Genomic DNA, 12,904 nt, shown 5'->3' on the forward strand with positions numbered 1-12,904 from the left:
AGTAGGACTACCTTCTGCAGGGTAAACTCCACCAGGAATAGTGGAAGACGAGCTTCCCCCAACAATCCGTCACCACATGAAATGACCTCCCAGAAAATCCTTCTAATAAGGCATTCAAGAGAAGCTTTAATAAATACCTCAAAAGTAAAAAGCAACGCAATTACCAGGACTAGCAGCACGTCATCACTTGAGATGGAGCCGCAAAGCCTGTAATAAAACAAACATAAAAACCCTGGCTTGAAGCTGCACTTTTTGCACTATACACTTTTGTTGTGGTCAGTGGCGAATCTTGGGAACAGAGCTATTGTCCCTGCCATTCTTTTAGTGCAGCTTTCACTCGATTTTATGCAAATCTATGGATATAAAAGAAGAAATAAGTAATCAAAATACTGCTCCTTGACTTAGAGTGCCAGCTAATAGGGCGCTTAAGTTCCACAACCCAGATTTCTATGGCTGAAGCTTTACAAAGCCCCTGTCTATCTCCATTCAGAGTTTGGCATGAGTTTTACTTCACATCAATATAAGATTCACATCAAAGACAAAGAGAATGTGTAGCAAAGAACTACTAAGCTTAATGACAACCTTTTAGAAACTACTCATAAAGACTGTCTTGAATTTTGAAGCTACCAACCCTCACATACCAGAAGGAAAAGGGTGATGTGACCATTTTGAAAGATGCCCTCAACAAGCAAAATGTCTGCAGGAGGGTTCACCACCTTATTTTCTTGTTAAGTGCTATTTAAGACAATTCACAGATGACTAGAAAACTGCTAAACTCCACGACTTGGATCATCCTTGGATTTACCTAGCTAAACAAGAGGCCACGGCTCAAAATCTGAATCTGAGGAGAGAATCACATAACTTCTTTGCAATTCATGCTATTGAAAACCTTTGTGAATCCACAGCACAATCAAAATCGTTAACTCATTCGACGCACATGTTGATAGTGATTGGAAGGAAGCTGAATGGAGGTTGAGCTGGTGTGTCATCCAAATATGATGAAGCCACTCAACAAGAAAAATGTTTACAATGGGTTTCTCCATTTTATGTTGCTGGCAAGTGTAATTTAATGAAGAAGTTACTACTATCCTCTCCCTTTCTAAAGGGCACTGACCTTTGATGAGCTTGGGCATAGTTTACAGCATAAAGTGAAACTCCTAGAAATAAATTCACAGCAGAAATGAGGCCCAAAGAAAGTGGTTGAAAGCCTTATAACATTGCTAAATCCTGGATTATAAGGTTCTGAAGAATTTAGAATGATATGTCTTAAATTGGAAAAAAAAAATCCGAATATGGCTTCAATTCCTGCCCAAACCAGTAAAAATATCCTCAAAACAGGAATGCACAGCTCGGTTCTTCAGCACCTGTAGTCAGTGTTGTCATTTTTTGCCCCCTCCCCCTCTATTTTGGTTAAAGATATTTTACAAAAAAAATGTTTTTATTTTTGCAAACTAAAACATAGAACACCACTCCCAGGAATTCCCAGCTCTCCCTCGGTTTTGACGCTTCAATTTTTTAAGGAGTTTAAAGAGGGGAAGTGCTTCATTTGCATGTTTTAAAATATTATTAGTATGGGAATCCTGTTTTAAATTGCTTGAGATGACAATACACAGTGATTTCATAGTACTGATCTTACACGGGATAGGATGAGTGGAAGTAAGGAGAGTTAAGGAAATTCTATTTACAATTCCTGACTTTAAAGGACTGATTGTTATATAATTAGTAGCCTAATTTGATATCTGTTCTAGGATATCCATTGGGCTACTTTTTAAATATTCGTAACATGTCTCTAAGACAGATCATCAACAAACTTCCATCCATCCAACAATTCGACTTTGGGATTGTTTATCATCGCAAAGGACCAAAATTAGGCATAGCAGGGTTCCCTGAAGCATACCAATGTAAATTAGGAGAGGATTAGAATACAGGCTATGTTTAGAAATTTGACAACTTGTGTTCTATCAGAAAAGAAAGACATTACCAATGGTGGGAGGCACTTGTGCCGAATCCTAACCCATTATGGGGAACCACCTCCATGTTGAAGATGCGGTAATGACGTGCGTGGCAGGTGGCACCGTTCCCCGTCTAATGATGCATGGCAATGGATTTATGGGCTTTGTTGGGCTAACCACCCGGTAAAACTTCTTTTACCTGGTTTTGATTAACATCAATAAGCCTCGGACCAAGCATCCATTTCGACGACGACCTGGAGCACGTCCACCGGCCATCCAAAAAGACCTGTTTACTGTAGCCCACTGCAATGTATGAGGTCTCAGATCTAAGTTTGGCCAGTTCCTACATTTAGGGATCTCGGTCAAGCCATCTATCATGTGCATCACTGAGACCAATCTAAACCAAGAAATTCAGAGCAGTGAGGTTGCAATACAGGGATACACGCTCCTCAGGCGGGATCGAGAGCGTACTGACGGCGCTAAATACGGAGGAGGAGGTGTCGCTGTTTATATACAGAGCCATATACCTTATTCATGCCTGAACATACCAGAGGCAAAGAAGCTCTGTGGGTCAGGGTGACCCTCCCAAATAAATCCCTGATTGTCGGTACCGTGTATAACCCTCCAACTTACCAGATTACCAGCTACCTTGAAACCTCCCTTGAATATATTCGGGGCAAGTACGCTAAGTCTGCCATTATCCTTCATGGAGAGTTCAACGTCCATCATAGCGTGTGGCTTCGCAGCAAAAATACTGATAGGGAAGGGTTGGACCTGTATGATCTATCTCTCTCTTACAGGCTGGAACAACTTGTCGATTTCGACACGTATCACGGCCCAAACGGATCATCTCGTCTTGACCTATTCCTTGCAGATCACCCTGACTCCTTTAAGGTAGACGGTCATGCTTTCACCAGTGACCGAGTTGCCGTCGTTTCACATGGAAACCTACCCAGTTCATCTCCAGTAAAGCATGCGCGAACAACCTGTATATACCCACGTGGGGGTTGGGATGGTTTAAGAATCACTCTTTTTTCTCAGCAATGGAGAGACATCTTCCTGGAAGGTCCCGAAAAAGCTGCAGAAAAGTACCAGCGGGTCATAGTTGACTCTGTCAAAAAGCATATCCCTTCAAAGCTGACCCAGGTGTCCTGTAAGGACAAACCTTGGTTCAACGCCCAGTGTAAGAAGACAATCCGAGCAAAGCAAAAGGCACACAAGCGATGGCTACTTTCGAAGAGCGAAGAGGACAGAATTGCATTCATAAATATGCGCAAAGATGCAGTTCGAGCGATTCGGCAGTCCCGGGTTCAGTATAAAGAGAAATTCGCCACCAAGCTTCAACTTGCTTTGGCAAAGAGTTGGTGGAAAATTGTCAAGGAGGCTTTACCATCGTCCAAGGGGACCACAATTCCTTCTCTCCAGAGTAACAGGACAGTGGTACAAGATCCACAGGCAAAGGCTGAAGCTCTTGCTAAGGCTTTTGCCGAATTCTCCAATCTAGACGATGAAGGTAGAGAAGTGCCAAAATTCTCTGACAGAACCGACACTGTCCTGGAACGTGTGAATTTTTCTGTTCCTAAGAACCTTTGCATTTTGCAACATCTTGATGTGACCAAAGCCACGGTTTCTGACAACATACCAAATGTTGTCCTCAAGTCCTGCAGTGCCAAACTAGCTCGACCGTTGTCATTGCTTTTCTGGATATGCTTTCGCTCCAGAACCTTCTCACAAACATGGAAGTCCGCCCATGTTATACCTACTCTAAAGCCAGAAGGCGATCCAACGAGAGTGGGCTCCTACAGGCATATTAGCCTTCTCTCCTGTGTTGGCAAAAACTACAAAAGCGTCTCCAATAAAAAACTTCCAGTACCTGGAATCAAATGACCTTCTAGGCGATCGCCAATATGGATTCCGCCGGAAACGCTCAACATTAGACTGCCTAGATGCCCAGTATCAGGAGTGGATAAAAATACTGGCAATGGGATACGACATCAGGCTACTATCCTTCGACATTGCAAAAGCTTTGGCAGAGTATGGCACCGTGGCCTGCTAAAGAAACTCTATGTGTATGGTGTTTGTGGATGTCTGTTAAAAGTGATTGAGAGCTTTCTTTCCGATCATTCACTGTGGGTTGTTCTTTACGGGTTTATTTCCCGCAAATATCCAGTAAAAGCAGGGGTACCCCAGGGCAGTGTCTTGGGACCTACGCTCTTCCTTATCTACATAAACGACATGGGAGACAACCTCACACACCCTCTGCATCACTTTGCCGACGATACCACGACACACTCAGCCGTCCCTAAACACGAAGACCCAACACAAGCCTCCCTTTCCCTATAGATGGATCTTTTGAAAATTGAAAAGTGGTCTGATGCATGGATGATCAACTTCAATGCATCAAAAACAAAGAAGCTTCTAATTACCCGATCAAAGGTGCCACGTGAACACCCCAGTTTCATCTTCAAAAATGAAGCTATAAAGAGAGTCGACGAGCTTCGTCTACTGGGGATTCATTTCTCCACCGATCTCTCTTGGAACAACCACCTTGATAGGGTGAGAACCTCCTGCGTAAGAAAGCTGGGAGTTACTCTTCGCTGCAAAAACCTTCTTCCATCAAGCTCAATCATCCCACTCTACAAGTATTGCATCAGACCCATAGCTGAATATGGATGACCGCTATTTGCTGGTGCTCCCAAAACGCTGTTGGCACCACTTCAGAAGATCCAGAATGGGGCAAATAGGGCGGGCTGCGCCTCTACATGAAAGGTTTGAACAGCTTCATCCGGCATTGCACTTCTATCTGGAACGATCTTCCTGGGGATATTATCCCTGCAAATCCCTCTGTTGACACCTTCAAAAGAAGGTTCAATAGACATTTAAAACCTCGAGACCATTGAAAGAGGTAAATGAATAGCGGCATATCAGATACTTTGAAGTACCTGGCGCCATGAATATTGGAATAAAAAAAAAAAAAAAAAAATACTATTCTGATTAGAGGTCATCTAGAAATTCCTCTAGCATTTTATTTGTACCAATGTGTTGTGCTTAACTAAATCAAAGCTTTTGTAAGTTCACTGCTATAACATTGAGTATTAGGTTTTTCAAACTTGTTATATATTGTGTCCATATAGCAGTGGGTGGTTGACATACAGCCTAAGTTTCTGAACTGCATAAGGTCAATTTTGGGAAAGACTCTACTTTCAACCACTCATCTAAAAAGATTTGATACAACTTGGAGAAAATCAAGAAAAAGTATGATGGGCTGGACACCATTAAAATCTTGCTTACTGCCTTTCACTGGGAAAGGAGTGATCAAACCGAATTCCCAACAATTTCAGAACTTACCAGTAGAGGTAATTTCATTAAAAAGAAAGGACAAAAGTTTGAAAGATTATCATCACAGGCTTTAATTAGTTTCATTAATGCCAAGCAGACAAGTCCAGCCCTTTTTTATGTTTTTAATTTTCGTCTCCATGTCCAAGGGAAAAATAACAGAGAAGTTGAGAGATGTCAAATAGTCAGAAATATCTAAAGAGAGGCGAGGGAGGCTCTATATGATGGAGGAGAGGAATTCACTCAGGTCAATGGCTGTATCTAAAGGCTCTTCTGGGAAGTGAAAACAAATATTATTTGGGGCTTTCCCATGAAGATGTTTATTGTGTTATATGGTACCACTGTTCTGTTTTGGTAGTGACAATTCCTTGAATTTATATTTATATTAGAATCAGAATTGCTTATTTCTTTTTTCTATGCTTAAAAAACAGATTATCTTCAGAACTTTTGCATGCTTAAGAAGATTCATTTTCATTTTCAATAATTTTTCTAACTTACTGGTAATGTACAGTTTGTGATTAGAGCAGATTTAACTTTTTTCTCAGAGAACAGTCTACATATTTTTGAACCAGGTTTTTAAAGTTGGACATTTTATTATCAACTCCCCATGTTGACCAGCTCATGAACTGCATATTAGAATAATGAAACAAGGTTGTCTATTTAAAATTAAATAATATTAATTCCTTGTAGTCTCAGCCACTTTGATTTTTTAATGTTATGAAAATACAAGAATTTTAATTTTAAATGTATTTAGTCAATGATAAAGCCAAATTCCAAAATAGTTATCTTTATTGAAGTCTACCTGGACCTACATACACCTAGGCGTTTCTAAAATCCTGATGTTCCCCTTGTGACATTTAAATTTTGTTACTTAAAATTTTACATTTATTCACCCAAAGGAAGCTTAAAAAGCCATTAACTTGGTTTTTTGTTGTGTGTCTTCCTCTAGGCATATTTCATACTAGTGGAAATTTAGTCTGTATACAACACCTTTTATACAATGCATGTTGTCATTGCAATACTATCATATATCTTTTTTGCTCTTTAAATGCACATGAATCTATTGTCATTCACATGGAAAATGTTTAGAATTAAGGCTCTAGAGTATATTCAGCCAAAGGGTGCATATCCTGCACATGACACACCAAAATTCTGCCATGCCCCACGTCGGGAATCACAGGTCTAAAGATAAGAAAACATGTTTACTTAAAAGGCACCCCAGCAGATGCTGCATCAAGGGACAAAGACCCTCCCCCCTAGCTACACCACTGTCAAAACCTAGATTCAAACAAAATTAGACTTACTAATCTTGCATGAAGACTTCTTCTGATAAGAAAACATTATATAAATCAAGAAGTATTTAACAGTTTTTCTAAATATGGTGATTGCTACCATGGCAATTATATTCTTCCCTCTCCCTCTTTTACTGGGGCCACATATAGCCTTAGGCTAAAGACCTATACAAAACAAGAAGAAGACGCTATGTCAGAGAGTATCAAAGCGTTCTTTATCTTAGTTATTCAGCTAGCCCTGATTTGCCCAGATGTAATCTATAAGGGAGAACAGCAAATACTTCTCTGGCCACATGGCAGCTGAAATCCTTATAGACAACTATGCTAATAACAACAAAAATAATGTATGGTCCACAATAAACATAATTTTTTCAAGATCCCTGATGGTGTGTCACTTATTATTAACAGTCCTTTTTTACTCTCTGCATATAATCTCATATGTTGTTTATACCTCATGTAACACTAAGGATAGGTAATCCTGTTTACCAGGTAAGTAATCTTGATATACCAAAACATACTATATATTGTTAGAATTCCTGCTTTATAAATGAAAAAATGAAATATTTAATTACCTATCAATGCAAAAAGAGAGAAAAAAAGGACAAAAGAATTAATACTATACACAAAAATACATAACACTGACTACAAACAATTCAAAACTGAATACCCATCCAGGGCTGGTGCATCTTTGTACTACACAGGTTAGAGGCCAGGTCATTAACACTAAGAATAGGCTAGACGACCAAATATTTATTTGTGAGGTGACAATTTCAAGACCAACTGGGGAGGTGAAGAAGGAACTTGGCAAATTTCAAAAACAGTTCTCTTTCTTATCCATGGCTGTCAGAAGATCCCAAAATAGTATGGTATTATAAAGCTTAGCCAAGAACATTTTTGCAACACTTGCTTCAGACAAACAAGCAGCATATATGCCCTGTATAATTTCTCCTCTGTGCAGGCAATAATAAGCTTGTAGGTACGGCTGCTACAGAAGGACCAATTAGAAGGCGTAGGTAAATCGGTTCAGTGATAGGTTTTATTGTTGTACCAGCAAGATTTATCACATCAGGTGCAAGATCCAGCAGACAATCAAAAACTTGCAACTTCATAGTGTTTACAGACAAACCAATACGCTTAATTTTATCATAGGCAGCATAATATCACTGCCTAAGTAAAGAGCAATGTGGGCACAATGTATTATTTATTTAATTTCGAAAAGGGGTTATTAAACTTCGAAAAGGGCTCATTTGATTGGAAAATGGAATGGCTTGTGCCCTTTTAATAGTCAAAAGTAATTGGAAGGCAACTAACACCCCTTCCACACCCACCATTTCCCCAAACACATCCAATCAAAAATATGAGCTAGCCATTTTGTTCAACGTAGTTGAAAGGTCCAAAAATTATGTCTTTGAGGATGACACCCCCCAGAGCCCTCAGGGCATGTGCCCTTTTTACTAGTCGAAAGTGATAGAAGAGCAACTAACCCCCCTCTCACACCAACAATTTCCCCAAAACACATCCCCAACACTTTCCCCAAACACTCCAGGGTTGACACAATCCTTCAGGGCCTGGGATAAGCATTGTAAGTTATGCCTGGGGGGCATATACAGCTGTTGTGGAAGGAAGGCTTGTATAAAATTCAGGGAGGGCTCATTTGACCAGGAATTGAAAGTTCTAGTTCAGTTTTTAAGAGTCATAACATATAAGAGGGCAACTATCCCCCCGCACCTTTTCCCCCAAATGCATGCAACAAAATTTTGAGATAGCCATTTTGTTAAAAATAGCTCAAAGATCAGATAAAAAAAACTCTGGTGTCAACACAGCCCCCCAGCGCCCAGGGCTGGCATTGCAAGTTATGCCCTGGGGGCATATATAGTTCTTATGGAAGGGATGCTAATATAAACTTCAGAGAGGGCTGATTTGAATCAAAATTAAAAGTTCTAGTTCAATTTTTAAGAGTCAAAAGAGATTGGAGGGCCTCTATCCTATACCCTTTTTTCACCAAACCCATCCAATACAAATTTTGAGATAGCCATTTTTTAAAATAGTTCAAAGATCAAATAACAAAAACTCCCATGTCAAAACAACCCCCCAGGGCCAGGGGGCAGGCATAGTAGGCTATGTCCTGGGCTGTATATGGTTCTTATGAAAGGGATGCTCATATAAACTTCAGAGAGGGCTCATTTGAATGGAAATTAAAAGTTCTAGTTCATTTTCTCAGAGTAAAAAAAGATTGGAGGGCAACTAGCTTCTCCCGCATTCCACACCTTTGGGTTTATCACATGGATAAACCCATCCGGTAGAAATTTGAGGAGACCATTTTGTTGAAAATAGTTCAAACATCAGATATTAAAACTTTGGGGTTGACATAACCCCCCAGGGCCCAGGGACAGGCATTGTAAGTTATACCCTGCGGAAATATATGGTTCTTATAGAAGGGATGCTTGTATAAACTTCAGAGAGTGGTCATTTGATGGAAAATTGAATGTTCTAGCTCACTTTAAAAAGTCAAAAGAGATCAAAGGGCAATTAGCCCCCACCATGCCTTTTTTTCCCAAACCCATCTGATACAAATTTTGAGATAGCCACTTTGTTAAAAACAGTTCAAACATCAGATAATAAAAACTCCAAGGTTGACACAACCCATTTTCTTTTATACTTTGATTTTTTTTTTTTTTTATTTGATTTTGAAATAAGGAGTTTTTAAAAACTTGAAACTTTTTGCAATCAAAACAAACAAAACTTAATTAAAAAAAAAAATTTCTGAAAAATAAGTTTGCAAAGAAAAGTAAAGGCCATTTTAAACTTAAGATCAGCAGATAACCTGTTAAAATTCAAACTAAAAAAAACAGGAATTACTATTAAAGAATAAATGAAACCCAAAACGAAAAGAAATTAAATAAACATTCATAGGAAAAAACATACAACAAGTAATAATATAAATAAATAATAGATCTTAAAGCAAGTAATGCTTAAATTGAACATGAAACCAAGCTAAAAACAAAAAAAAAATGTTGCTATTGAAGCATAAATGAAACTTAAAACAAACAGAAATTAAATAAACAATCAATGCAAACAAACATACAATAGAGACTAATGCAAATAAATAAATAAATCTTAAAACAAGTGAACCTTAAACTGAATATACAAATCAAGCTTGAAACAAACAAAAATCACTACAAGCAAGAGTTTGGGTATTGCCTCCTTCTCTCACTGTAAAAGTCTATAGCCTACTGGACCATTGGCGCTTTACTAAAAACTATATGCATCTTGGACAGTCTTGGAATGTATAAGCAACATCAAATTGAATATTTGATGCATAATGGTATTAATTGTTGAAAAATCCATCAGTCTAAGAATTTATTTCACTGTAATTTTATTTTTATTTTCAATGCTGTAAGAACTGGAAAAGAAAATATTTGTAATATAATTCATTTTCAGTGAAGTGCCAATGATGCAGTAGGCTTTTGGTTTTTATTTACAATTAAGGAAGGGGGCAGTATCCAAATACTTGTTTGTTATGAAACTATATTCATTTTGAACAACTTTAGAAAGAGCTAACAAATTAAACTGAATATTTGATGTATAATGATATTAATTGCTGAAAGCTCATCAGTTCAAAATTTTACTATAATTTTAATGTTTATTTTCAATATCAAGTACAAAATAAGATATTTGTCATAAAATTGGTTTTCAGTAAAGTGTCAATGGCACAGTAGGTTATAGACTTTTACAGTGAGAGAAGGAGATGATACCCAAACTCTTGTTTGTAGTGATTTTTGTTTGTTTCAAGCTTGATTTGCATATTCAGTTTAAGTTTCACTTGTTTTAAGATTTGTTTATTCATTTACATTAGTATCTATTGTATGTTTGCTTACATTGATTGTTTATTTAACTTCTGTTTGTTCTAAGTTTCATTTATACATCAATAGCAAAATATTTTTTTTGGTTTTAAGCTTGATTTTTATATTCAATCTAGGCATTACTTGCTTTAAGATCTATTTATTCATTTATATTATTACAAGTTGTAAGTTGTTTGATATGATTGTTTATTTAATTCCTATTTGTTTTTGGTTTCATTTATTCTCTAATAGTAATTTCTGGTCGTTTTGAGTTTGAGTTTTAACATGTATTTGTATCAGCTGATCTTAAGTTCGTAATGGCCTTAACTTTTCTTCTAAAAACTTATTTTTTTGAAAGTTTTTTAATTAATTGAAGAAAGAGAGAAGATACCATCCCTATATGCAAACTCCTAAAAAACAACCTCTCAAGTCAAGTTTTCTCCTCATCCCTTGCAAGTACAACAAGAGGTCACACAAAGAAGCTGCAAGTCCCTTATTGTCATCAATGTGAGTGGTGGCAATTCTTCTCTTTATGTGCTGCCCCTTACTGGAACAGCCTCTCCAAAGAAACCATCAAGTCCCAAACCATAGATGCATTCAAAAAAGGAGTTGACCAGGACTGGGCCAATGCAGAGTCTAGGCTAACCCAGGATGCCAAACCTTAGTCATGTCACACCGCCAACAAAACATTCCACCAGAGGCTCATGACCACCTTATCTTGCTGGACCTGCAATTTAAGTTAAACCAGATGTTATGACAGCTTATTTGAGTGGCCTCTTACATGCAGCTGGCTTAAATGTTTGGCAAAGAGGGAATTATTAGGCTGAATATTATACTTGTAGGCCAAAATCATGTCACCACAGTGGTGTCTGAAAAATGAATGTTGGAAGCTGCAGGTGCTCTAGTCTCTTGTTGTAAGGGATATCAAAGGGCCAGCTATATACTTTTTGGCATGCCTCTGAATTCTCTTAACTAAGCTAGTATCATTCTTATGCACTGAAATCCAATACAGGCCTGAGTGTAGCCTTATAGAGCCTAGGAAAAGCTTTGCAGGAGTGGCTAACTATAGTGCATTTAAGAAGACCAGGACTTGAATTTGCTCTTGTGGCCATAAAATTTTAGTTATTCACCGATTAGTACCCCTAGATCTCTTTCTTCAGGACTACTCTTAAGTGCTGAGTTTGACATTGAGCTAGGATCAGATATATTATACTGGCAACAAGGATTATTGCTACCATAGTGAAGGACACTGCACTTTGATATGTTGAACTCAAGTAGCTGATCTCTTGCCCTTGTTTGAATTTTAAGAAGGTAAGACTGCAGAGTCTGTTGGTTAGCAGATCTAAACAGGTTGGAGTCATCAGCATAGAGTGATATTGTTTTTTATTCTATTAACCACATTGTTAATAGCCTATATATGAGGAATATAGGCCTAGTAGGAAAAAACTGTGCCTTGGGGTACTCTACTTACAACATCATGTTCTGGAGAAACCAGCAAATTTTTTGGGGAGGTAAAATGAATTTTACCTCTACCCCTATATATACCAATTAAGGGTATATATTTGCACATGAAGGGGGTGTTTACTTTATTCATAAGTCAATAATATGAGCAGCTAAAAATTTACTGAGAACCCTTCTCACCATTGGCTGAGAAGAGTTGAACCTGCTGAATCTGACCAGTAAGAAAGTCCATGACTGAATTGACTAGGCCTATGTCCATGTGGTTACCTGCTGTTATATGTTTTGATCTGAGGTGGTTGTCAAATGCCAGAATTCATGGAAAACATATAATTTGGGCTATATATTAGGAGGTTTGGGGGTGAAGTATAGTAGAGCTACAGTAAAAATATGTTTCCTATATTTATTCTGAATGTTACAAAGTAGATTATTTTCTTACCATAGGCTAGCCTAAATTTACCTAGCCTAAAAAGATACACAAAGTGTCTACATTCTACCTAAAGAAGTAAGCTAAACAACTGTAAATGAACCAATATATTTTCATAGGCTCAGAAATAGGGAAATAGAAACCACTATGAATTCTTATACTAGGCTAGAACAACCAGGCTAGCCTAGATTCCAAGATAACAAATGACCCTTGATCTGTCTTCTTTCCCAAACCTAAGATATGGGATAAGGTTCAAGTCATAGGCCCTGGAACCCACCAGTCTGAGAAGGCATTTCTATTGGATCTTTAGCTTATGATTCATCTGTTATTATTTTTTGCTAGTTGTGAATTGTGATGAGCGTTGCCAACCTAGAAAATTGGAACCCAAAAAAGGGTGATTTTCCGTCGGAAAGAGTGAAGTAAAAAATTTGGGCGCGCACGGTTAACGCCGTTTTTGCGGCCCTATCCACTAACTTCACTTTTCACTATCTTTATTATCTTTCAATATAAGAGTTACCATAAAATATCCTGTACTCATTAAACAATTGCCCTAAATTTTTATAAAATACTTAAAATAAAGAACGAGAAGAGTGTCCT

The 12,904-nt window shown here is 37.9% G+C and overlaps 1 protein-coding gene across 1 annotated transcript in view; it reads right to left on the reverse strand.

Annotated features, from left to right (window-relative positions):
* Positions 1-12,655, reverse strand: part of Pop2 (CCR4-NOT transcription complex subunit Pop2) — a 31,931-nt gene extending 19,276 nt beyond the window's left edge. The window contains exon 1 of the mRNA XM_089087439.1: positions 12,585-12,655. Within this exon, the coding sequence (XP_088943565.1) occupies positions 12,585-12,600 (16 nt within the window). The 5' untranslated portion in view covers positions 12,601-12,655. The remainder of the gene's footprint in view (positions 1-12,584) is intronic.
* Positions 12,656-12,904: the final 249 nt, after the last annotated feature.

The sequence above is a fragment of the Artemia sp. Qi Xiang Cuo genome, chromosome 4 (assembly GCF_049724085.1).
Source record: "Artemia sp. Qi Xiang Cuo chromosome 4, ASM4972408v1, whole genome shotgun sequence".
NCBI lineage: Eukaryota > Metazoa > Arthropoda > Branchiopoda > Anostraca > Artemiidae > Artemia > Artemia sp. Qi Xiang Cuo.